Source organism: Eptatretus burgeri, chromosome 11 (assembly GCF_056783735.1).
Source record: "Eptatretus burgeri isolate ZD-2024b chromosome 11, Ebu_testis_v1, whole genome shotgun sequence".
NCBI lineage: Eukaryota > Metazoa > Chordata > Myxini > Myxiniformes > Myxinidae > Eptatretus > Eptatretus burgeri.
In genome coordinates, this window is record NC_140971.1 from 49,135,829 (window position 1) to 49,163,250 (window position 27,422).

Sequence of the window (27,422 nt, forward strand, 5' to 3'; positions counted from 1 at the left end):
GTTACCAAGTGGATGAGATGAGCTGACGCGAGCGAGAAGGGCGGGAATTGCTCATGGCAACCTGTCACACTCTCTCTCTCTTCATTGTGTTACATTTTCATGTGCTCATTGTCTCGTACGCTTCCAACCAGGATCCTTGCATCGCGGAGGACGCCCTTCAAATAGCGTACGTAATAAATTTTGTGTCTTCTGTTCATGATCATCGTAAATAATATGGCGGGGAATGTGGACCCAGCAATTTCTGGCCGTATCTCCCTTAAAAACATACATCCACCTTCTCCTCCTTTCGGTGGTCGATCGTACATCCTCCCTCGTCATCCTTTCTTCAATAAATCGAAACCAGCACCTGCAACACTACGAGTGCGTACGTAATAAATGGATTTCCCGCTCGTGCCGGTTGTTCTCTCTCCAGTTACGATCACCATCGAAATGACGACATCGTGCAGGTACCGAGCTCATGGAGGACGGTGAAATCTCACCCGTCTCGATTGAATCCCGACGTAGCTGTAAACTGCCATCCTGGTGTCTCTCAGGTGGGATCCCTCAGACGGACGTTAAGCTGGCTGTCTTGTCGGCCAGCATCAGTTTGTGGATTTTTAAATATCAACACGATGTCTTTGGCGAAGAGCAAGCGAATTATCGCTCACACCATTACATGAACAAATTAAAAATTACCGCCACGTTCATTCGAACGTTTGGCCTGGCCAGCCGGTTCGTGAATGACTGGGGAAAAACCATTCACCAGCCGACTCCACAATAAGTTGGGATTAATTGGAGCCATTAAATAAGCAGTCGGAGAGATGAGCACAGGTTCATACAAGAACATGAGTAGATGTGGGGGGATGTGGGGGATCCAATTGTGGGGGATGCTAAAGATCGCCTTACCCTCCTGTTTTTTTTTTGGGGGGGGCATGCTAAAGTTATGCTCTTATTCCAATATGCAATGTTTTGACAAATTTGTTGACAAATTGCTCCCCTCACCTCAAACCTCCCCAGGGAAGGTCACATTTCTTGGACTGTATTATTTATTGCAAATAAGTCATTGGACATAATCCATAACTTTGTATTTATTGTAATCCTCTGTGTTGCGTGGAATTTTGTGCACCCGTCATTTTGACAGGCTTTTTCCCCTCGTATATTTATAACAGCCATCACATCTCCCACAGCTCCAAACATGACCACTGGTAAATATTATCATTTTAAACTTACCTTGCACATGCACTAGCCCCAGATATGACCTTCCCATCGGTGTCTCGAAGAACATAATCCAGATACACAGTTCATTCACTGCTAGCAATCCGTCAGGGGGTTGTGTAATATACGTCCTTCCACTTGGGCTTGGCACCAACCCACATGGTCAGGAGTTTGCAATACGAGCAGGTGCCTGTTCAGCGAGCTGAGAAAGTTCGGTTCTCCAAGTCCTTCATTTGTGCAGAGGCACAGCCCTTTCTCTCAGGTACTTTTCCAAGTCTATTTCAGAAGCTTGGTGAGCCATTCCTTATCCTGGACATATCATACATTTTATTTCACCTCAAACCTTCAGATACCTGGGGTTTCTGCACATGCACACTGAGCGTTTTACATCATTTTGAAAGTGTCGTGTTCGTACACAATGTCCATCTATCAGTTCATTTATACGAGGGGCGGTCAATAAGTCGCTTTAAAATGGCAATATAAATTTGAGAATGTAATTTGTGTCGTTGTAGATGACATATGTTATTTCTATGGGTAAGTCATGTTTTGCCTGTTTTAGATCTGCCAACATTGAGCGTTTGACGTCAGTGGAGCAGTTCCAAGATGGCAGCTCCCAAAGAAGCATGCACCAGCCAGGGAGGAGCAACGTTCTGCTATCCGTTTCTTGGGAATTGAGGTTGTGAATCCCAGTGAAATCCATCGCAAAATGAAAGTGCAATATGGGGATGCATGTTTATCACTGCAGCAGGTGTACGACTGGGACAGAAAGGTTAAAAGTGGAGTTCTTTCAGTTCAGGTGGGAGTTGTCTTGGCACCCACCTTGCAGACACTTTGTGGAATCCCAGCACGTTTTGAATGGTATGGTGTGCTGAACCATGGCTAATGTTCGATTTGGAGACCACTTCATCCAGCGTAATGCGACGGTTTTCCCTCAGCACGCGTTCAACTCCTGCAACCATTTCTGGTGTGTCGGCTGTGATGCCGGCCGAGCGAGCAGCGTCTGCCGCACTGGACACTCCATTTTTAAACTTACTGTCCCAGTCGTACACCTGCTGCAGTGATAAACATGCATCCCCACATTGCATTTTCATTCTGCGATGGATTTCACTGGGATTCACACCCTCAATTTCCAAGAAACGACGACAGAATGTTGTTCCTCCCTGGTGCATGCTTCAAAGGGAGCCGCCGTCTTGGAACTGCTCCACTGACGTCATACACTCAATGTTGCAGATCTAAAACAGGCAAAACATGACTCTTACCCATAAATATAACATGTCGTCTACAACTACACACATTACATTCTCGAATATATATATCGCCATTTTAAGGATACGTATTGACTGTCCATCGTATGATCGAGGAACTCAATAATTTGAATTGAATTTTCAATTTTGAACACTGCAGAACATGAATCTGAACATGGACCTGCAGTTTAGCAGTACTTTGTCTCTGAATTTCGCAAATAATATGGGATTTCGTCATGAGCGAGTATGATGGAGAGAGGCGTAAAATGATTGTTTTACTCTGTCTGCCTGTCTGGAAGTGAAACAAAATTGAAGATCATTCCAAACAAGAAACGTACTGTTTTGATGAACGTTGCAAAGGACACAAACAATGGGCACGAATAACTAACTTAATGTATTAAATAAGGTGGTGTAAAAGACATATCAACAGAGATAGACTTTTGAATCAATTTTTTTTTCAACAGCCTTTTTTTTTGTATACCTTGTCGAGGCTCGTGTGAGAGCCAACACACAACACACAGCAAGGAGGGCATGAGACAAGAGGAGTGGGAGGGGGAAGGACAAAACAGTGGGGAACAGAGACATTAGGAGATCTGTGGAAGGGAGAGGGATGGGGCAGGGAACATGGAGAATACAAGATGGACATTACAGGGACTTTCAGGAAGGAAAGCAGGGAATTTGAAGGAAGTGGGCTTGGGTGGATTATCGGGGGTAGAAAAGATCGAGGATTTGGATGGGGGATGGTAAGAGGTGGTGGTGAACAGCTGTTTTGAAGGCCTGGAGGGAAGAATGGGATTGAATAGAGTGAGGGAGTTTATTCCAAAGGTGGGAAAAAAGAGGAATGAAAGAGTGAAGGTGAGCAGTGATTCGTGATTTTGGTAGTTTTACCAGAAGGGGGTGGTTGGCAGACCTTGAGCGCCCTACAGAAATGCGGTGGGGACAAATCGCAGAGAGAGCGGGGGGGGGGGGGGTGAGGCTGGAGAGGAGACGGTAGAAGACAGAAAGGCCACCGACCAGCCTGCGGTGAGAGAGTGAGAGGCCCAAAGACTCAGCCTCATTGCGGGAGATGCCAATGATCCGAAATGCCTTGGTTTCTACAGCGTGAACCCGAGAAAGGTGGGAGGCAGGAGCACCAGCCCAGAGGGGAAAGCAGTACTCCATTAGGCTGCGGACAAAAGCTTTGTAAGTGGTCAGCAGCTCAGGTGGGCCGAGGATTCCCAGACTTTGCATGACGGAGGATTTCCAGTCGGCGACTGGCTTTGGAGGTGAGGTTTGAAATGTGGCTTTCCCAGGAAAGGTCATGGCAGATAGTGAGACCCAGACGCTTGAAAGAAAGGACTTCTAACAGAGGATTGTTGAGAAAGTGGATGGGTGGGTTTTCTAAACGGTCCTTTCGGAGAGACATCGTGAGATTGTGAGATTTGTCCGGATTGAAAGACATGTTCCACGTGTTGGACCAGTTTGTGATTTTACCCAGATCTGCGGTGAGCAAAGAAGCTGCTGCTTGCCGGTCTGAGGGATGACCGAAGGTATGGCAGAGGGTGGAGTCATTAGCAAAGAGATAAGAGGATTTTCCAGAGAGTCGGAGATATTATTGATGAAAACCAGAAAAAGAACAGGGCCCAGAACGCTACCTTGAGGAACTCTAGCCTGGACAGGAAGGGGGGATGAAAGAACTCCATTTTGGGCCACACGTTGACTGCGACAGGAGAGGAATTCTGCGAGCCATGAGTGGAGATGGCCTTGGATACCATAGGAAGAGTGTTTGGTGAGCAGGGCAGGGTGCCAGACCATGTCAAAAGCACGTGATATGTCCAGGGATACGGCTCGGATTTCCTGTCTGGCATTGAGGACCTCCATCCATTGTTGGGAGAGCAGATGCAGCATATCCAGGGTAGAGTGACCTGGTCTGAAACCAAATTGATGATCAGAAATCAAGCCATTGGAGAAGAGGAAGGATTTAATGTCTGAAGCGATGATGGATTCCATAACCTTGCTGATGATTGCGAGAAGGCTGATTGGTCTGTAGTTGCAGGGATCTGTTTTTTCACCTTTTTATGCAGGGTGGTAATGTTTCCTGATTTCCAAGCAGATGGCAGATGACCTTGAGCAAATGAGAGGGTCAATAGAACAGAGAGAGGATGAGCATGAGCAGAAGAGCAGGTTTTTCGGACACGTGGGCTAATGCCGTCTGGACCGGTTGCAGAATCTGAGTCGAGGTTTGACAGCAAGCTCTCCACCTTGTCAGGAGAAAAGGGCACATAGTCCAGGGACAGTTGGGTGCGACTGGGTAGGGTGGATAGAGAAAGTGATGGGTTTTGGACACAAGATTTAGCTGCAAACACAGAGTTTAGGCATTCAGCCTTTTCATGTGCGGTATCAGCAGTGCGGCCATTTTAGGTAAGGGAGGGGATGGAGGGGGAACATACACCAGAAATAGATTTGGTTAGATGCCACCAGGATTTTGAGGAGGGAGAGAGGTTTGAAAGTTCAGACTTGAGCTTAGAAAGATGTTTTCTGGCTCTCCTGAGGGTAAATACAAATTTGTTCAGAGCTTTATGGAAGGAAGAGATTACCCTCAGTTGGGTTTGCTTTCAATGAGGCAAAGGCAAGTTGTTTCAAGACAACTGCCTCGCCAAAAGCTTCAGTGAACCAAGGGCGGGAGGAAGGGTAGGACAACTGAAGATGAGAGGGAATAAATCTGTGCATGAGGGAGAGCAAGTTTCTTTGAAAGAATTCCCAGGATGAGTTGATGTTGGAGAAAGTAGCGATAGGAGACCAGTCTATAAGTTTGATGGCTGCTTGGAGACCCTGCCAGTCGGCTTTTGTGAAATGCCAGACTCGACGGCAGTGAGGTGGTTCTCTGATATTAGCCATAGAGATGTCCACTTTGACAAGGCTTTAAAAGTTTTATGTCAATTTAATTATATACTTCAGTCCTGCAGAATACAAATCACCTTGCTTGCACTTCAAAAAACCTTCAGTATAGTGGTACTCTGGCAAAACTTTACGTCGTCTCGACCAATCAAATTTACCACATGCTCTGAGGGCTGATTAACAAAGAGATTCAGACAAAAAATGGTGGCGCCAAGTGATGCAACCACAGAGTTAACTTCATTCAAAAGATCTGTTTGTTTCACGCATCTTTTTCTCAAAGATCATTCCAAAATCGTCAGTTTCTCCCAGAAGAGTTGGCATAAGGTTCAGCTCTGGAGTGTTCCGTTTGACCATTCGGCTTCAGATGGTTGCCATCGTGCCTGTTCTTCAAAATTCACGAACAAAGCTAATATGGATCGTGCTCGGAAATGCAAAACAAGAGTTCAAAAGACCTTTCCCCATGTCCTTTTTCTCAAGAGTGTGTGGGGTAAAATGAGGATGTCAAATCATGTCCAATGGATGAAAGTGTGACGTTGAAGCCTCGGCTGGAACTTTTCTGAAGAATGTCATGTAGGATGATACAATTTCGTTTTTTTTCTTCTTTTCCTCGACATCGAGATAAAAGGATACAGGCATGACGAGGGCTAGCTGCAGCTCTTTTTTAGCGGTAAAACCCATGTCAAGGTTCAGTGTTGATGCAATAAGCATCAAAATTTGCCCACACATCAAATGGCACACATCTGCACACCACTTGCAGATAGCAAGCACCCAGGATTACAAGCAGCAGGTGATTATAATAGCAGCAATTGCAGCAGTGCAACGATGCATTAAATTGACAAGGTGATAATACTTTGAGGAATAAACAGCTATCTGACAATAAACGGTTATCAAATCTTCATTATGATAAATAGCGGTCTTTAACAATGTATTAGATAAGGAGAACAATTAATTTTAACATCAATGTGATTAAGGAAAATGCTATGTGTGGATTTAGTATAATCATAAATTTATTAATGACCTAATTATGACACGGTGATTAAAAGCTTTCATTTTTGGAACACTTTCGGCCTGGAGGCATTTTCATTTGAAATATCTTAATTTTTGTTTTTTCCGAAGCAGACGTGATAATTCACAAGTTTTAAACACAGTAACTATAACGTTGTTCGTTGTAGTACATTTCAAGGAATTTGCAAAATATTTGTGCTCGTAAGGTCAACTCATGTAAGCAATGACAAATTTACATGTAATTCTCTCCAGTAGTGCAACTCTTAAAGGATGTTCTGGTGTGAATACTCGATATAAAAGGCTGACAACTGAATCAAGATTTGTAATGTGAGTCGCATTGCAGTTGTAAATGATTTATGTTCCATCAGGACAAATTTGAAATGATTTTCATAAAATGCCTTCAATACACTCATTCGGACCTTGCTAAAGACCCCAGTTTAAAGGTAGGCATGAATACAGGTGTTTGATGCGTCCAGGGTGCATCGTAACGATGTGCTGTTTCCAGAACTTCAGCTTTAGGTGGTGTTTGAAAGGCTTTGGTTTCTGCTGAAATTCCACTTAAGTTATGCCACGACTATGACTACGCTTTTATCGACCCCAATTAATCACACTTTCTTTTGGTGTGGCATGGGAACGTTTTGGGCCAACTTTTTTCATGAATCTCCTCACAAGGCATGACGTTCGCTTGAAGGCGATTCGGGCAGGAATTTGTATGTTGTTCATGGAGCCAGTGAAAATTAACTACTCTCCATAAAATAAACCACCGACCGACCCATTCATCTACCAAGTGTTTTCATAATCTGACCACAACGTCTTGAAATATCCCATGTATTGTTTTTGGCTTCATATATCGTTTTCTTTCATTGGTGATGAATCGCTTTAAAAATTTAGTATCCATATCCGGGTCTTCACCAAGATCTAATCAATTTGTCCTTGTGACACACCCAACCAGTCCACCAAGTTTCGTCCGAATCTGTCTTCAACTTTTTGACATATCCTGCTCTCAAACAAACAAACAAAGACAAACAGGGGTGAATACATAACCTCTATCCACCTTTGGTGGTGGTGGTAACAAGCAGTGCTGGCAGACAGGTCCTCCAGATTAACCTGCCCTCGATGGACGACTCACATATTACGGATTTCTGCATCATCCTGCATGCAAAACCCCGGGGTGAGAGTTTATAGCTGGGTTCAGATTCAAGTCCAAGCTAGAGAGCTCAGAGACGAGCGGGTGTGCATACCACTTAGCTATCCTGCAAGCCCTCAAGCTGAACCAATACAACTCCTGGGTTTTTCATTATATCTACTTGCTGAGCACGTCATCAGTGACATTATTCATGCCATGCTCAAAAAGAAAAAAAACGAATTTGTGGCCTTGGATCAGCAATCCAAATTCTGGTATAAATTTTGTTTCAAACATCATACAGATTATCTTTGGATCTTCCTCTTGGGGATTATCATATATCCATTATTTTTAAAAGGGGGGAAGGGCTGAGGCAAAGTTCTGGTTCAGCTTCACACCAAACCCTTTCCCGTTTGTTTTTCTTTGTTCATCATCGTCATATAATCGTAATAATAATAATAATAGGACTAATAATATGATTTCTCTTGCAAGGAACATCATTGCAGGAGGTCATTGGACCCATCAAAGCTTCCGCTATGTTTAACAACCTGTAGTTCTTTGTCCGTGCTCTATCCTTTTTAAATGCTGAGTATCAAGTAAGGGAGCAGCACGTGCCATTTTTAAATCTTTGTTATGGCTCAGCCAGGGTTCGAACAAACAACCTCCCAGACTCAGAGCAGGCGATCTAACCATTATGTCACTGATGCTGGTGATTATGGTGTTCATCTTGCATTGGCACTATGTCATAGGCTGGAAATCCTATAATAAGATATGAGTGGGTGTTGAAAAGCAAGTTAGCCTGTTTAGCGTTCCCATCTTAATAGACGGCTCTTGATGCTCGGAATCCAGGTTCATATCACATACGGTAAGATTATGCATTCTTCAATTGTCTACTCTGTCCTTGCGGCTCAAATTAAAGTACAATGACACGTACCACTGTTTACCATGCATGTGATGCATGTATGAGCTCCACTACGATCAATGAAAATTATAATTGTGTTCGGCTATTGTATTCTCAAATTATTTAGCTGTTACATCTATAATGTAAAAGGAGCTTGGTCTTGCCTGTGTGCGTCTGGCAACAATTGTCCTATAGGCATGGGTGAAACTGCAGACCTTTTGATAAAAAGGAACTGGATTTTCCTTGGGGGGGAAGGGGAGGGGGTGGGTCCAGGGTATGCTCCCCCGGAATTTTTTGACAAATTAACGTCAAAATATGCATTTTGGTTTTGATCCTTTCCATATTGGAATTAAAAAACTGCAAATGAAAGTGATATTTGGGGAAGATTTTTTAAAATTTCACCTCAACATTCAGTGCTCGAGCCTGATGTTGGCTTAACGGTTTTCGTGGTTGGCTTAAGATCTTAGGGTCTTGGGTTTGAGCCCCTTTCCCACTATTGAATCAACAGCAGGTGGGTTTACTCAGTCCGTCATCCTTCCGAGATTAGAAAAATGAGTAACAGGGGGCACTGCATCAGCATTGGCCAGCGGTCGGAGTCCTGAATGTATAAAAGTGACAGAAATACATCTGAAAGGAGTAAAAATGCCACAAGGGAATGGTAAGTTTCCAAGGTATTTCGCTGAATAGCCCTCTGGAACCCGGCAGGGCCGAAGGCAGGAATCTTGATGAAGGATCCAAGGAGAAATTGACTCCTGACTTCAGAAGAGCTACACCAATAAAGGTCAAAAGAACTCTTTACACATGAACCACAAGAAGGTACCAATATCAGGTGAAGAATCGTTACCAGCGAAACTCCACGATAAGGGTTGCCCTTTTCAGCACAATATCAGACACAGAAGATCTCTGTTGAGTAGAATGCATCTGATAAACACAAACAAATGGCGGTCGTTCGCGCCTAAAACACCAAGCAGGTGGATCTTTAGTGTTGAAGGAAAAGACGTCCGAGGCGTTCGGAATTCGAGTCGATCCTTTCTTCCACCCATGACCGACCAACCCGCTCATCTCTCTTGCGGTTGCACCCGGTTCCGGAAAACCCCCGATCAACCCGAGCTCGAGAATATTTACATCTTATAACATGAAAGGGGAAATGATGCCGCTACAGATCACAACGGCACGTAAATTCTCCTCGACCTTTTGTGAGACGATTGAACAAGAATTCTCCCAAAGGATAAATAGTAAGTCCCATCTCAATGATTATAATTCAAGTGATCTTGTACAGCTTTTATAAATCGCCCACGAGGGATGAATGAACGTCACAGCCTTCCATTCCGTTCGGGGAAACCACACCTTTTCCTTTTCAAGGCCCTCTTTTACAATTCTCTCCCAAATCTAATCACGGACATTTAATCACAATAACGCACTTGCAAGCTTTTGTACCCGGCTAACTTCTACAAACACAGCTCATAATAAAAACTACCATGGGAGTAATTCACATAATCGTGGTCATGATGCGTTATTGTGTTGGCATTACACCCCATCCGGATATAATGGGTTAATAAACGAATCGGCATATCAGAATAGGACCTCAATTCCCTATAATTGTGACATGTTTATCTGATGATGAACATACGGAAACCTCCATATGGGTCGTTACAAAAATACGGATTTCCCGTAAAAAACAGGAGTTTCACGCATGCATGTAGGGGATAAAACTAATCAAGCCCAATCTGCAAACAGTATGAAATAGTTGAGTAAGGTGAGAATAGTCTCATTCAATCTCGTTTCTCATATCGATTAGATTCAGAAAACATTTGTTATATTCAATACTTTTTTTTGTAAACATTTCCAATTTATCCTTAGAACAGTAATGTATTGCCCTGTCAAACAGTATGTCTGATTATACACCGACTTTAGCTCTACCTGCAACACAGGTGAGAAAAGGATACAAAAAAAGCAGCTGATATTTCAATAATTTATTTGCACCATTTTTAAAGGGAGATAATTACTTTGTCCCTTGGTACCCCTTCGGATCATCGTAAATCGAAATAGTATCAACACAGCTGTAAGGGATAAGATTTCCACAAATAGATGTTCAATAGGGTACAACTTTGAGCCGGTCATCCCATCTGACATTTCCTTTGTGCGACCATCATGTATTCCTGGTCTCTTTCTTTTCACTGCACAATTACATCCTGATCTCTTTACAATTTCCTGATTATACACTTCATGTCAAACATAATCGGGTGGATCAGATATATGCCGAACATACAGAACAAACCATCATTCATCTTTTAAGTAAGAACTTTAATCTCTAAATAGTACAACATAAATTTCGGTCTACCTGTACAAGAGCAAACATTTCAAAAAAACTTTGACCACAAAACTTGGTCCAATTTATCCAATATGGAATCTGTAATGGAGGTTTGGTGGTGAGAATCTTGAAGGAAGATTGGGAGGAATACGGAGTAATTTTAACATACAATTGTATTATGACGTCATACAAGGTGTGAGTGCAGTCCCTGCTGTACGATCGAAAGTGCTTTCTTAACCAGCGAACCTATTTCTGGCATAAGTGTTATGTACAAACAGTACACGTACATTCATGGTACAAAGCACGGTATACTCTCGGAAGCTTCGGACTTCGGACAGGAAAGGCGTCAGACAAATAAAACACCGTTTTATGATAACAAGCAAGCAAATTATTAACACAGTCAAGTCATGACACATTAATTTTAAGAACATAATCATTTTAATAACGGACGACGGTTACCAGTGCAATTACAGTGTACAAGTATTTTATAGCATATAGCCAGATATAATGGGGGGGGAGGGGGTGGGGGGTAAAGAAAGAAAAAGAGCACTACTTTCTCAAATTTACACCTGGCTGGCGATACAGCCGTGCATGTCTGCGCGCACTTGCCAAGTCACCAGCATGAGATTAATTGCCGGCGCAAATAGAATAAATTACGCGCTTTGCAATATATACCCCTCACTTCAAGAATGAAGGGTGAAAGCAGTGGCTATGCTGTAAACAACTCATCAAAAATTCCTTCACGCATAACCCACCATTAGTGGGTGCGACAACGGTCGGAAATTGTAGCTTGCGGAAAGTAGGGGTGAGGAAGACGAGCAAATGCAAATGGCGTTTTTTGGGGGTTTGTTTAATGCTCTTGCACGGTGGAAAACGATGGGGGCAATTAGCTGTTCACAAGAGGTGCACAAGAAGGTCGGATTTTTGGATTCATTTGAAGTCTGGGCCGGGAAAAAGAATGGCTGAAAGCAAGGTGGCAAAATTGGACTAATAATAATAAATAAATAAATAAATAAAACGTGTTCTGAATTCGCCTGCAAACAAAATGTGTCGTTAGGCTAACAAACAAAGCATTGTATTCGCTACAACTGTTTTAGATCAGCTATAATCATTGCAATTGCAATTAGTAAGGACGTCTTGTGATTTTAATTACAAATGAGTCTCTGACCAATTTCAATGATGCACAGGTATGTTCTGCTTCTCATGGAATGTGGCTATGCCATTCGTAATTACACAACACAATAAAAGAGAGTTTTTACCTCCGCCGCATACTGTCGACGGACGTGATGTTTTAACCCCTGTCTGTTTGTTTATCTGTCTTTGAACAGGATATCTCAAAAAGTTATGGACGGATTCAGACGAAACTTAGTGGACGGGTTGCTTGTGTATCGAGGACGAATCGATTTTTTTTTTTGGTGAAGATCCGAAGCCGGATCCAGATACGAGAGTTTTTTTAATTCATAAAGTGATTCTTCACCATTGAGAGATCGGGCCAAAAACGATATATCGCATGATGTTTTAAAAAGTTGTGGTCAAGTTATGACAAAATTAGGTGGATGACTTGGGTAGGTTACAAGAACAAGGCGATTCAACTTTGGTTCAAGTCCGGATGTGGATTGGCCTATCGGTGGGATACAAAACCTAAACTTCTCAGCCTGTGGGAGGTATGCACTCCACCGAGTGCCATTCTAGTTTCCTCATTAAATAAACCAGATAGGTATACACCAACAGGAATATATGCCAGAACAGTCTGGCTGGTAACCAGGAATAGGCTAGTGACAGCTTGGAGAGGCAGCTGACAGTCCAGGAAAGACTAGCACGGGGGTGCTGGGATTGGCAGTCCAGGCACCAGCTCAGATGAGCACCTTTTACACAGTCTTCAAAGTCTACAAAAGAACCATACCCCATGGTCTTCCGGGACAGGGGGAGGATGATAGACAAAAATTGACAGACTCAATGGATTTACGACTGAGGACAGGTAGCACAGAATATGAAGTTTGTTGGTGTGGCAAGGTGTTTAATAGTATCAAGGGCATCCAAATTTATCAAACGAGAATGAGATGTTCTGAAATACCATCTGCAGCAGGAGATGGCCAGTCGTCATCTTCAAGTAATCTCATCTGTTGGTGTGGCATTGTGTTTAATAGTGTTAAGGGTATTCAAATTCATCAGACGAGAATGAAATGTTATGCAATGCCACCTGCAGCAGGAGATGACCAGCCATCATCCTCAAGTTCTGATTTCCCGGCTTACGCGCATCGCTCTGGAGGCAGTCAGCCTCCAAGTCAGACGGGAGAGAGCCAAGGACAGGTATATCTCACCACAGTTCCCAGGCAGATTCAGCACACAGTCAAAGCAAAGTGGTAGTTGGGGGAAGGCAAAGGTGAAATGGCTTGCAATGATAGAGGAGAAGGTATGGTTTGAATTTGACAAGGATATCACTCTCATGGTTGGAAGCACTTTGAAAAGAACATCAAAGAGGAAGTTGGAAGTGATGGTTGACCTGATCTATGACTTTGAAAAAAGTGAGATTTGGCATTCTGGAACGCAAGAGGCAACGGACGGAGAAAACACCAAGCAGGCAGCAAAATAAAATAAGATCATTGAGGCAGGAGTTGAAGTCTCTCAGGCAACAGTGGAAAAGGCCAATGGTGATGGAAAGCAAGGACTTGCAGAGCTTCACAACCAGGTTTGTTGGAAGTTAGCTTCCCTCAGATGTGCTGAGCAGCAAAGGCGGAAAAGGAAAAAAGAGAGAACACCAGAGGAGAGCTTTCCTCAACAATTCATACAAGTTCACGAAGAAGCTTTTTGAGCAGAGTAAGAGTGGTGAGCTCATCATACCTCGAGAAGTTATGGAGGAGCACCTCAATAGCACCTATTCTAATGAAAACTGAAAGACTCCTATGCCTGATATTGCTGGACTGGTAAGGCCAAATAGAACCAGGCGTCAAGTTTGATATAGCAGAGCTAAAATTGCTGGAGGTTGTGATTCTGTTCCGAGTCTAAGCAGAGTACCCCACAAAGTGTACAAGAAGTGTCGTGAACTCAGGAAGTTCCTCTGGAGGTTGTTGAAAGTAGTTTGGTGGAAAAACAAGGTTTCCTCTTCATGGAATAAAGCAGAAGGGGTGTATATCCTGAAGGAAAAAGGATCAAGTAGTCTTGGGCAATTTCAACCAATCTCATTGCTCTTTCTGAAGGGCAAGATCATGTTTGGGATCTTAGCTGAGAGAATGTCACCCTTTCTTCTGAAGAATGGATTCACGCTTCTGTACAGAAAGTGGGGAAACCAAGCTTTCCAGGTTGTTTGGAACATACCAGCATGGTCTGGCATACTATCCAGGAAGCAAAGTCGGGATCTGAGTGTAGTGTGGCTTGATCTTCCCAAAGCATATGGACCTGTACCCCATGCATTGATTGAGTATGCCATGGACTTCTTCTGGATTCCTGAGAAGGTGAAGGATTTTATCGTGGAGTATTACGAGGGCTGGCTTTCAGATGCGGTTTTCGACACAAGAAAGTGGGTGGAACTTGAAGTTGGTATCCCAATGGGATGCACTATATCCCCCATCCTGTTTGTTCTGGAAATGGAAGTTATCATCGGAGCTGCTGAGAAGGTTGGTCCAGCAATAGCATCCCGTGAAGGAGAAGAGTTTCCACCTCTACGTGCCTTTATGGATGACCTGACACTTCTTAACCCAAGCGAAGAAGCAGTAGTGGCAATATTGACTAAACTTGAGGAGCTGATGAATTGGGGTAGAATGAAGTTTAAAACCAAGAAGTCCCGTAGTCTGGTTTTCAAGAAGGGGAAGCTGGTTGACGCCCATTTTTTTGCTGTGGTGAGGAGATTCCATAAATCCAGGAGCAGCCTGTGAAGAGTCTTCAACGGTGGTATGCTGAGGAGTTAAAGGATACCAGGAGAGTTCATGAGACAGCTAAGCAAGTGGCAGAGGGTCTGGAGTCTATTGACAAATGCGGTCTACCAGGAAAACTATAACTCTGGTGTTTGCAGTATGGCCTGTGTAGCCTCTCAGTGTGTATGATCATGTGGCCTCTCACTGTGTATGAGGTGGCGATTAGTCATGTAGAAGTGATGGAGCGCCAGTTGAACAGGTACAGGAAGAGATGGTTTGGAGTTCCCAAAAGCCTGACTAATGTCGCTATACACAGCAGTCATACAAAGTTGGTGCTGCCTGTGAAGTCTCGTTGAGGAGTTCAAGCTATCCAATGCAAGTTTGTTTATGACCTCAAGAGACTCAAAATATACTGTGGTCAAAGGCACCCAACCTGATGTCAGATCTGGAAGGAAGTGGACAGCTGAAGAAGCAGTGAAGGAGGAAGAATCGAGGCAAGCAGAAAGAGATTGTTGTAGCAACCAAAGTTGGGCGCCAAGGTTTGGGATGGTCAAGCCACAAGTGGTGCTCATCTGCCAATGACAGAGAAAGGCAAGAACTAGTTTCTCATGAGATTCAGGAAGTTGAGGAGGAAGAGATACTAACGATAGCAGTGGGTCAGGCCAAGCAGGGTGCGTGGATTCCTGCCAAAATCCTTTCACCTTCAGTCGAAAGGCTTTGGTCCAAAAACTTTCCCCAGTCGACCACATCAGTAGGTGGTATTAATTGGAGGGGGACGGGGAGGAGGAGGAGTCTTCTTGCATATGGCAGCTTGGCTGCCGGGTAGCTATCATTTTTTGGGGCACGACTATGCCACTGATGCTGTGCCCCTATACCAGTACACCCTAAGATCCCAAGCCAGATGCCCTAACGACGAAGCCAAGCTGTAAGAGTATGGAAGAGTCGGCTTGGAGACTGGTAGTAAGAGAATATGTTACGGGGTCAGCTGCTGGAAGTGGATTGGCCCAACTCTTTCATGAACTGCCTGACAGGCCTGATGTTTTACTGGAGCTGGTTATGGCAGGAATTTGGAATTTGTTGCAGGATTTCGGCAAAAACTAACCTACTCTTCATGGATTTTTTTAACCTCCACCACCGAACGCTAGCAAAAGAGTTCCCAGCTTGACATCAGTCCGAGGGACGGTGCACTTATTGAGGCAACGCCCTGCTCGTGGAGCACTCTCTCTGCCTGAACAGCTTATAGTCAGGTCGAGACACAAACCCAGACGACATGGCCCAAAGGCAAATATGCTCACTTTACACCATCCTGCCAGACCAAACATTATGTACCGACTTAAAAACAAATATATCACTGTCCTAATGCTGCAATTTGGTGAGAGACAGAAACATTTACATAAAGATTGATGTTACAAATGTTTTGTTTTTTTTTCACAAAGATGACTGTGTATTACTGGGAATGCAACATGAAGCTTGCAATTAAAACGTGCCTAAATTATCCGCATTAAAAAAGAGCTAAGCGTCAAAGTAAAATTCATTTTTGGACAACTATTTCTTCTGTTGTATATTTTTACCTTTGCTCTGGTTTTTGTAATAAATAGTTTAACTATACGTTGTATTTATAGTGCAAATTGGCTTTTGTAAAATATTAATGGCACAAGTAATGGCCATTTGGCCCATATGCCTGTGGCACCATCCAGATCCCAACACTCACCAAATTAAGATTGTGCTAATTATACAGCTAACCCCAAGTGCCAGGAGAATTGGCTAGGTCATTACCACACAAAAGCCTATTTTTTGACAACTGGCCAGTCAAGGAGGATTGTGGGAGTGAAGAGGGTGGATAGAAGGAGGAAGGATTAACTGAGGGAGGAACTTGGTGTGCGGATGAGCTTCACATGGATATTGGTAAAAAGCTGGCTGAAGTGGGCTGGACACTTGGTACAGATAGGAAAGAGAAAATGGCAAAGACAGCGGATCGGTTGAGGGAGGGACGGAGAAGGAAAAGAGGGAGACCACGGCTGAGATGGGAAGATTGTGTGAGGAGGGATATCAATAAGGTGAGGATGGTTGGAGAGTGGAGAGAGTTGGCTGAAAACAGAGGGAAGTTGAGGAGCATCGTGGTCAAAGCAGGGCAGATGATTGGTACCATTTGGCCTCACCCCTTATAAAGGGAAGAGAAGAAGAAGGAATGAATGATGGAGACCATGGGATTTTTGATTCCCATAAATTACATACAGACTGAGCAGCTTTTACATCGACATCCAAAAGGATGGGTGCACCAAAATGCAGCATCACTTGCTGGTACTTCATCATAACTGAATTTTACTCGAATAATTATAATATGGCCAGCAATCACCATCAGGAATTGGTAGTTCATGAATGAGCTGCCCTGCACTTGAGGTCAGTACTTCATCAGTACTCTGCATGGCATCAGGAGGAAAATTTGGGCCTATTGAGGGTCCGATGGTGTAACCAGAAATGTTCACTGCATTTCGTGTCATTGGTTGCATTTACTAAACGTCATTGTGCTGTTCTTGGCCAAGTTTGTGCTGTAGATCCCATTTGATGTATGAAGAAGGTTTTCTCTTTTGCAGTCCGTTCACGGAAGGCTTCCCAGAACTTTTAACAGCATGGTGTGAAGTCCTCCACGGAATAAGGAAATCGAAGACTTCAACAAAACGTCATCGTTGCTTCTAATTTGCTTTTGCTCACCACAGGTGTCAGACTTTGCAACACTTCCCGCTGCTTTTGCTATCATCCACAATTACAATAGATGCTCTGTCAGCTGCAGCAGCTTTTTTCCTCACCTCCCTGCAATTCACATTAACACAAGGTGGCAAGAAGACACCTCAGTGCCATTGCTAATTTACTATCTGCAAAGTGCTAGTTCAAAAATTTCATTTCAAGAATTTAATCTACTACTTTCAGAAAAATCCTTTGTCTAATGCTATGTTCGATCCCGTTACAGGCACACAAATCCCACACGCGGTAAATGGCCCAATGCATGTGTTACATGGTTGGATTAGACTGCCATCTTACTTATTCTTGCAAGGCACAAGTATAACCTGTCACCAAAGCCATTAACTGTCTTATCAAAAGACGAGAATCGGATTTGTACACTTTACAAGTGCCAGCCAGAGCAGTAATGATACTGTTACATCATTACGCCGGCCAAATTGGCTCCACATCGATGATGTAGTAAGTACTCAAACTGCACAATCCAAAATAACCTACCATGCCAAATGGAAATCTACTCTTGTTTCAAGACCCTGATGACACTTCCATCTCTCGCCTCTACTTACCGAGCAAGATGTAGTACAGCTTCGACAATGTTTGAGCCATCCTTCGCGCTTGTCTCACAAAACAGTGCATGGTATGTCTGCCAGAAACACGGGAGGGGTGGAGGGGGCACAACGGTGGTGTGAACATGCCTTGCACCCAAACACAGAGATGTGATGAAAATAAATCGCCAGATGTGTTTTTCATGGTTCGCTCTTCACGCATGAGCATGATCGATGTACCGAGGGTTCCAGCTTCCATGTTCAAGTTTATCACTGAGAATTCCCATTTTGCTAATAATATAATAGCTATAATACTCGACTTGAAAATTGGAAATCTGGTACAACATGTGTCAGCCAACAAGGGAAACTGTCAGTGCAAGTTAATGCAATTTCTCAATAGAACTGTGGATGGAATACTAAAGTGGAACTTCACAAACAAATATACTTTAAATGCTTCAGAAAAGATGTGAGAGTGTCTCTCATGTATTTCTGACTTTTTTTTTTCAGAAATAAATAAAATGTGAAAATGATGACATTCAAAAGCAATTACCATGGCCAGTTTTTCTCCAAACGATGTCATCACACAATTCTGCCCTACCCTCTGGGCCTTTTCACGAAGATCTGTTTTATTTCCCACCAGCATCACAGGGATGGCATGGCTGGTGGAATCCTAGATTGGAAACGATGGGAAAGAAAATAATTTTAAATGCTTGAGGACAATTATTAAAACAAGTTGCGAAAGGTCTTAAATATTTTTCTCAATAATGTGCACTCGGTTTTGGATAGTGGTTCCTCCCCTTCCCTCACGAGGGTGTGGAGGTGGGGATGCACAGGCTGGAAAGTTTCCTGATGGTCCAACTGTCTTCTTCCTATTTCTGTCTTTTTCTTGGAATATGTATATTATTGTATGAACATAATTTTATAACATTATTAGAGTTCAAAGATGAAGGCTCTTCAGGGTTTAGGCATAGTCATATGTATTAAATAGATTCACAAGGGAGTCAATCTAACAGTTTATCAACTGAAATTCACTGGGAGTGCAGGGGGTAGAGTGAGGATTAGAACAGTGGGTGGGGGGTAAGCACAGACATCCCCAAAGTGTTTTTTTCTAGACTGTATCATAAGATCCAGTGTCTGTCAGTTTTGCATCTCCTCCCAAACCACTGGTTACAAAAAGGTGAAAATGGTGCCATATTAATCAACAAGGACCCAGGCAGTGCAGGGTCAAAACATTTTTTTAATTGGACAAAAACATTTTCATTATTCACATTGATAAATGCCAAGATGAAGCAAGCGTGACGTATGTGTGCCTCGTGTGGCTGAGCGACAAGTCGTGAGATGCTGCTTATTGGCTGTGCAAGGCGAGGTGCATTGTGATTGATTCCTGGCAGGTGACATGAATACACCCTTACTGTACCTGTTTCCCATTCTTAGAATTTGAAATGAAAAAAATTAAAGTTACAACAATGCAACAAAAAGTGGGTCTTGGGTCCACGGGGTTGTGAGTAGCTAAATATTCTCCATTTTGAAGACAGCAGCTGATGAAATGTGTCAAGAATAACATATATTATACATATATATTTGGTAGTATTTCCTACTAAATCAAAGCACATAAAACACTTTTTAGAAATAATTTCTGTTTAGGTAACAACAGTGCTGAAAAGGTCACCTCGATGGAGTCGATCCATTCTCTCACATTGAGGAAGGTGCTTTCAAAAGTCACGTCATACAGTAATAAAACTCCGTCCGCTTTTCGGAAATATGATTTTGCAATGCTTCGAAACCTTCAAAAAGAGGGAGACAGAAGAATACATTTGTGTAGCCACAACCAAGGGCAACACTTTATAAGACGTTGAAAAAGAACATGACAACCTTCAATATCGAGGCTCCTTGGACGAGTAAGGTGAACGGGTGGCATGAACTAACAGTGGGGCAACTGGGCAACTCTTGGACATAATAAGCTAAGGAATGAACAGGAAAAGGGTAGAGAGAGAGAGAGAGAGAGAGAGAGAGAGAGAGAGAGAGAGAGAGAGAGAGAGAGAGAGAGAGAGAGAGAGAGAGAGAGAGAGAGAGAGAGAGAGAGAGAGAGGAAAGAAACTCCATCTTGTAGGTAAGAGAAGGTTAATGGGGTTAATAAACATTGTGGGTAAGAAAATGAGGGGTGAAGACGTGAAATGGCAGTGCATCGAATGTTTGAAATTCTGGAGGGAAGAGTGGGATAGCACAGCCTCGAGAACGCAGTTCCACATATTAAAATAAGAAAGAAAGAATATAATACTGATGTCTTGTTCATGAGAAACCTTACAAAACAAATTATTTTATACGTTTTCAGACTGAAATAATCTTATTCCCTCCTGATTAGCAAGGGGTCAGGCAGAGCTTAAAGGTAACATACTTTTCAGCTTAGTATTGGAACTGAATGTTGCTGTTGTTGCCTATACAAGTACATTACACAGTCGTTTTAACTATGAGAGAGGAAGTTACGACAAGACAACTATGTAATTAAGGTGATCTTACACCTGCCACAGAATACTTGTTTCCATTTTAATAATACATTAACAAATATATTTTTCGGCAGTTGTTAGGGGGTGCAGTGGAGCATTTGGGAAAGCCATTCAAATGACAGTTTCTTCATTTACTAAACAGCTAGAATCAGTGGTAAGAATAATAGATGTACTGGTTATTGTGAATTTAATCTGCAAGGTAAGATGTGCATGCTTTAATGTCCTGTTATATAATAGTATGAGTGATGGGCATTATGAATATATATGATGATAATAATGCATTAAACCCTCCAACAAGAAAGTCAGAAGAAAATTTGAATAGTGAGATTACATTGCTGGGATAACTGACTGTCCAGACACAACTGACGTTCTGGATCAACTGATGTAGAACCCATAGCCATGGTTGTGGACCCAGTTTGGAGAGGTTCTGGGCTGAAAGGGTCAAACACTCTGAAGAACAGAGCTCAGCTGATCTGGGCAGTTTGAAAACCTATCAATAAGGTTTTTACAACTAAATAAGGTTTTTAATTTATGTCAACAACTATATTTTGAGGTTTACAATTAAGGTAAAGTTAAGTATAGGGTGTTTTAAAATCAGTATAATTTACAACATCATTTACATCTATATTATAATAGGCCAGCCTATCTGATTGACTGTTCCTCCATCACATATCGTGAGATTGTGAATTTAGCCTTTCATCGTTGTTTAATATATATATATATATATATATATATATATATATATATATATATATATATATATATATATATATATATATATATATATCACAAATAAGATATTTAATTTAGGATGATTTATTAACACAAATCATTCATTCACAATTGCTTGAGATCACAAGGTTGTGAATTGGACATTGTTTCGACTGCCACTTCACACCCGACCCCATTTTAATGAAATAATGAAGAAATTATATGTAATGATGTAAGAATGCCCTCTTGCTTTGGAGAACAGGAAGAGATGGGGGAGAGGAGAACAGGGAGTTGGAGTGGGGGCTGGGTGCAGAGAAGGGACAGAGAGTTGTGAGAATGGGGTTGAAGACATACGGTGGAGGGGATTGAGGACTTCTGGTGGGGGTGGGGAGTTAGAGCTTCTGGTGGGTGTGGAGGGGGTTTGAAGATTTGGGATTGTGGGAGATTGATAACTTGGGGTTGAAGAAGGAGTTGAGCACTTGGGGTTGAGGGGTGGGGGAGGTATATTTAATCAATCAACAGTTTTAGGGAGCACATAGCGAGACAATATTCAATTTTCATGATATATTTAACTCTTCTTTGCATAATATTGTTGAAGTCACATTTTACATAAAATGGAATTTCCACCAGCACTTACTGGTGTTAATAATAATGCTTTTGGAATAGTCATTACTGTTCAATTAATGATTGGATTTGTGGGGAACTGACTTGTGGTGTGTGTGTGTGTGTGTGTGTGTGTGTGTGTGTGTGTGTGTGTGTGTGTGTGTGTGTGTGTGTGTGTGTGTGTTTTGGTGATGATGATGCCTCTATATCCAGCATAATACCATATACCATTAGATTGCTGATCCATGCTTTGGTGCACAGATGACCTCGGCGATCACCACTAGACAGAACGGCAAGAATGCCACAACCTGTTGGGGAAGGGATTTGTTATTCGGCCAATGATAACAACTCCCCTTTACCAAAGACACCATGGGATCTTTAATGTCCACCAGAAGCCATTTCTGGTCGATGGATCCCCAGGTTAACATCCCATCTGTTGAACAACTCACTCTTCTGGAAAACACCAGGGTGACAGACTGACAGTTTATATTCTGGTTGGGAATCCAACCTAAATTAGACAGTTCAAAGACAAGTATGCTGCATCGTAGCTATTCTCAAATAGGCTGTTGCAACAATGTATATGCTATCCCTCAGAGAACAGTAAAGTTTGGAATCCGATGTATGAACATTTTCTGGTGGAGTTAAAGATCTCACACTGTCATTCACGAAAAGTAGGCCATTAAATATGCTTGTACCCTGACCAAACTAAAATTCCTGTCCACCTACTGCACTCTGCAATAGAGTGACGACCTGTCCATTGTTGGTTCTCAGCTAGAAACGTTCACGACATTCATCGCCTGATGCTCCGTCAAGACTGTGAATATATCCTAATCTGATAAGAAAAAGTGATACCATTGATAAATATATCACAATTGTTGTTTAAATTATATTTTTTATTTTGTAAAGATTCTGAAAAGGAATAGTTTGATTTGAAAACTCAAATCTATTGATTAATAGAGTACAGCATACTTCAACATAGACTCTCCCTTCAGTTTCAAGGTCAGATGTAAGATCACTAATGGATGTTTTTTTTTCATCTCCACATTGATGAGAATGTTTATCGCTGTGAGAAATGAGGTCTGTTATGTTGATTGTTCGCCATTCATCAGTGAAACGCTGGAATTTTATTTGCTCTATGAAGGGCTAACATTTCAAAATGTCAGCCGCACCTAATAAGCATACGCTTCACAAACTTTAGTTGTTAAAATCCATTCGTTATCTTTTTTGCCAATCTAGACCGATACCAGCCTTCATGGAATTAAGCATTCTGTGGCAGGTGTAAGATCACCTTCATTACAGGTAAACAGGGCATAGTTACCTTTCCTGGCCAGCCGTGTCCCACAACTGCAATGTCATTTGCTGACCATCCACGATGAGAGTTTTCATTTGAAAATCCACCCCTGCATCAACAATAAAATAATAATAATAATAATAATAAAACGTAATTCAATAAATCACCAAGACAAGTGAACAACATAATAACGATAATGATGTCACGTGTATGGCCCCCCTCCCAAAACCACAAGCGATTAAAGTTGGGGACTGAATATGCTGGTAATTATAATCCTGCGGATAGCCAGCTTCAGGCTAAGTTGGTCGGCACATCACCCAAGCGATTGTGTGAAGGCTGCCAATGTCCAAAAGTTGAGATCTGGCACAGTAGAGAAGAGGCAAGGCTAAGTACAGAATAAAGCATTTGAACGCTGGGCCACCACCTTTGTAAATTTGCCCCCTACCCTTCCTCGCCACAGAGGTGCCAACATCAGGGCCCAGAGAGCACCAACCAATGACACACCACGTCCGCACATACTGAGAGCCTCGGCCAGTCATCAGTGCTGTTCCAGAACCAATGGGTGTCATGGCTGCAAAGAAGTAGGGTCCAATGGCAGGTCCCCTTGCTATGGGAGGGAGGGCCTGCCCCTCATTGGTGGGATGTCTGAGGCCGGCACTTCTTCCTCTTCCCTCATAGTGTGATAGTGTGCGGGGGGGGGGGGGGGAAGGCATGCCATGCTGCATGGCACAAGCCGGCAGCATGGGTTTGGTGTGGGGGATGCCCAGAGCATCTCCCTCTCACCCGAATTCTGCCCAGTTCAATGTGAGACCCGTGACAGGAGACCCTTACCATTTCCTTTTCTAAATATTCCAGGCCAGTCTCTCAACCAGGCTGTACATTAAACACTTACCCGTCTCATGTCTCCTTGATACATTGTCCAAAAGTTTTGTAAACTTTGCAAACACAAACAGTGCGACAAGCCTTCAATCCTAACTACTGCCTTCGACCAAATACAGTGTGAAGGTGGTAAATTCTAACTACTGCCCCCTACCCCACAAATCTAACAATAACAGTCCTTTAAAATGTACAGTTTGACGTTATATCATCAGATATATTTTACAACAATTTTTAAAATAAAAGATAAAACTTCTATTGGAGCAGGAATAAAATTATTTTACCACAATGGAACATTAATTGAGCTGTAGTAGCTAGTTGCTTTTGCAAGAAACAGTCCCTTGGGGTAAATGTTCCTCAAATACAGGATGGTGACAACATACAAGTGCTTGGAAGCCTATAGTGGCTAAGGTTTCTCGGTCATTTCACAGCCTTGCTTAATTAGCTAAAGAGATACCATTAACTTGCCTTGGAATTAATCCACAGAGCCTCAGAAGGAAAAAGGGAATTTATCGATAATATAATACCTATGTTTTCTCATTCCAGCATTGGTGAAGGCATTAATTATTGGAGCAAGTGTGAGGATACAATCCCACTGACCGAGTGTCGCACTGGTGGCACTGTGGAACTCGTTTTTGCACAACCGAAGAAGGAAACTTGACTTCCCCACGGCTGCGTCTCCGGCTAACACCAGCTTGTACACCCGGTTGGGTTTATTCAACGTCCTTTTAAGTGTTGACTTCTCAATCTGCACAACATTCAACCCAGAAGTGAAAAAAACAGAAGCTGTTTCACCATTTTCAATGCACAATGCTTTGTACAATTACAAATGACTCATAAAGAAAATGCAAATGATATGATAAATGGCTCGAACAGCTCAAATTTAAGGTGTTTGAGATATCTTTTGCTCAAGTCCATAAAATTGTATTAAGAGAACATTTACAGATTACATAGAGGGAATACGGGAAAGTGCAAATTGACAAAAATAAATTTGAGTAAAGGAAGAGAAGGGATGAGAAGGAAGAGAAGGGCGAGCCTCGAGCGGTGGAGGTACGCACTGGAGAGAAGGGGAATGATAGTCAGTCGGAGTAAGATGGAGCACATGTGCGTAAATGAGAGGGAGGGTGGTGGTATGGTGTGGTTGCAAGGAGTTGAGGTGGGGAAGGTGGATTGGTTTAAATACTTGGGATCAACTGTCCAAAGTAACGGAGAGTGTGGGAGAGAAGTGAAAAAGAGAGTGCAGGCAGGATGGAGTGGGTGGAGAAGAGTTGCAGGAGTGATTTGTGACAGAAAGGTAGCTGCAAGAGTGAAGGGGAAAGTATATAAGACGGTAGTGAGACCAGCTATGTTGTATGGTTTGGAGGCGGTGGCACTAACAAAAAGACAGGAAGCGGAGCTGGAGGTGGCAGAGTTAAAGATGCTGCGATTCTCGTTGGGAGTGACGAGGATGGACAGGATAAGAAATGAGTATATTAGAGGGACAGCACAGGTAGGACGGTTTGGAGACAAAGTGAGAGAGGCGAGATTGAGATGGTTTGGACATGTGCACAGGAGGGAAGCGGAGTATATCGGGAGAAGGATGTTGAAGATGGAGCCGCCAGGCAGGAGGAGAAGAGGAAGGCCAAAGAAGAGGTTCATGGATACGGTGAGGGCGGACATTCGGGTGGTTGGAGTGTCAATGGAAGATGTGGAGGATAGAGCGAAATGGAGACGGTTGATCTGCTGTGGCGACCCCAAATGGGAGCAAGCCGAAAGAGGAAGAAGAAGAAGAGAAGGGATGATATATGGTAAATTTATTACCTTATAATTATGATTCTCTACGATAAACAATGCACTGCACAAATAATTACTTATTATAACAAAATAGCTCAAAACTTAAACAAGAAAAAAAAAAGAAAAGAATTATTACCTTATTTTTGACCATTTTCACTTACTTCCTTATTTCTAAAAAAAAATTGTTATGTAGCATTTTCTTTCCCACAATGTGATATTAATTGCTTTGATTACTCATTAAAGCAGAAGCAAGCCCACAAATTTCCTCAAAGCACTAGAGTTAGTTCACTGGTTCATAATGGATCATCAGAACATTGCTCAAAATAAAAAATAAATTCTGATTTCACTTTTAAATATTTCCAGGTTTTACAATTTCTCAACCACTGGCTTACTTTATCGATACATATAGTTTTATTTTTAAACATTGGTATCTCTAAGGCTTCAAGCAGGCAATGCACTGCCATTTCTCTCATCCCACATCCTGACCCACAATCGTTATTACTTCCATTAAGCTGTTCCCAGCCAGCCTCTTCCTTCCCTTCTCTTTCTCCTCTTTTCCAGTCTGTCTATTCTTGTGCCAATTGTGTCCAAGAGTTGCCCCATGGGCCTACTCTCAGTTCACACCCTCTGTTTCCTTACGATTCCATGAGTCTCGATATTGCAGAAGAAGGAATCTCCACAATTGTTTGGCAGTCCAAACAGCCGCTTTGATTGGGACCAGCAATTGGTGTCTGCCATATGACCAATTGTTTGTAATCACCATAACACCAAGGAGACCAAACTGTAGCTGGGAAAATTATAATTTAAAATATCTCATGAAAAAAAAAAGTATATTTATATATATATATATATATATATATATATATATATATATATATATATATATATATATCTTCTTCTTCTTTCGGCTGCTCCCGTTTGGGGTCGCCACAGCGGATCATCGGATCATCCGTATGATCCGCATAGTGATTTGGCACATGTTTTACGCCGGATGCCCTTCCTGACGCAACCCTGGTCGCCTCTGACGACACAGGGATATGGTACACCTATTTTAACCGGGGTATACACCGGCCCAGTATACTGGTACTCATTTCGCCGACCTCGGAAGGATGACAGGCTGAGTCAACCACCTGGTGTATTAATTCAGTGGCCCAACAGGGCTTGAACTCAGGACCTTTTGGATCCCAAGCCGCTGCCCGAACCACTGCGCCAACACCAGGCTCATATTCATATATATATATATATATATATATATATATATATATATATATATATATATATATATATATATATATATATATATATATATATATATATATATATATATGTATATGTATATTATGTGTAGGTATTTCAGAATCTTGGCAAGGTTTTAACCTACCACATGTTGGCCTTGAAGGTTATAATCATTCTCTAAATATACATATATACATATTGGGCATTTATATCTGACACATTTGTGTTCATTTTGGCAGGAAGCAGTTAGGGTGTAACACAAATGATGGAACACTGACTTGCAGAGAAGAATTCACCTGCATGTATAGAATAATTGAAGGCAAACATCACTGGAACCATTCATATTTGCTCAAGACACATTGCATGCAGTAATGAAAAATATGCTGATTGACGAATACATCATTTCCAATGGGCTGCATTTGTCAGATGTAATTTTTAAGTAACTATATTATATCTCAGTGTAGTCTGATCTGTGTGATTTTCCATCATGTGCAATACGTAGTATTTATGATGTTCATTGATTCTTTATAGCACTATTAAATGAGTTACATATCAATGTCCCGCCATATATATATATATATATATATATATATATATATATATATATATATATATATATATATATATATATATATATATAT

General features: G+C 42.2%; 1 protein-coding gene and 1 long non-coding RNA gene across 2 annotated transcripts in view; one reads left to right on the forward strand and one right to left on the reverse strand.

Annotated features, from left to right (window-relative positions):
- The first annotated feature begins 38 nt into the window (after window positions 1–38).
- Window positions 39–27,340, forward strand: LOC147017032 (uncharacterized). Its single transcript, XR_015049309.1, has 4 exons — window positions 39–166; window positions 413–533; window positions 24,319–25,559; window positions 27,021–27,340. It is a non-coding gene; the product is annotated as an uncharacterized LOC147017032 (long non-coding RNA).
- Window positions 10,303–27,422, reverse strand: part of RASEF (RAS and EF-hand domain containing) — a 72,038-nt gene continuing 54,918 nt past the window's right edge. The window contains exons 12-17 of the mRNA XM_085846376.1: window positions 24,373–24,520; window positions 22,924–23,005; window positions 19,457–19,571; window positions 18,338–18,457; window positions 17,809–17,885; window positions 10,303–17,317 (exon numbers count right to left, since the gene is read on the reverse strand). Coding sequence (XP_085702502.1) covers window positions 17,227–17,317; window positions 17,809–17,885; window positions 18,338–18,457; window positions 19,457–19,571; window positions 22,924–23,005; window positions 24,373–24,520 — 633 coding nt within the window. The 3' untranslated portion in view covers window positions 10,303–17,226. The remainder of the gene's footprint in view (window positions 17,318–17,808; window positions 17,886–18,337; window positions 18,458–19,456; window positions 19,572–22,923; window positions 23,006–24,372; window positions 24,521–27,422) is intronic.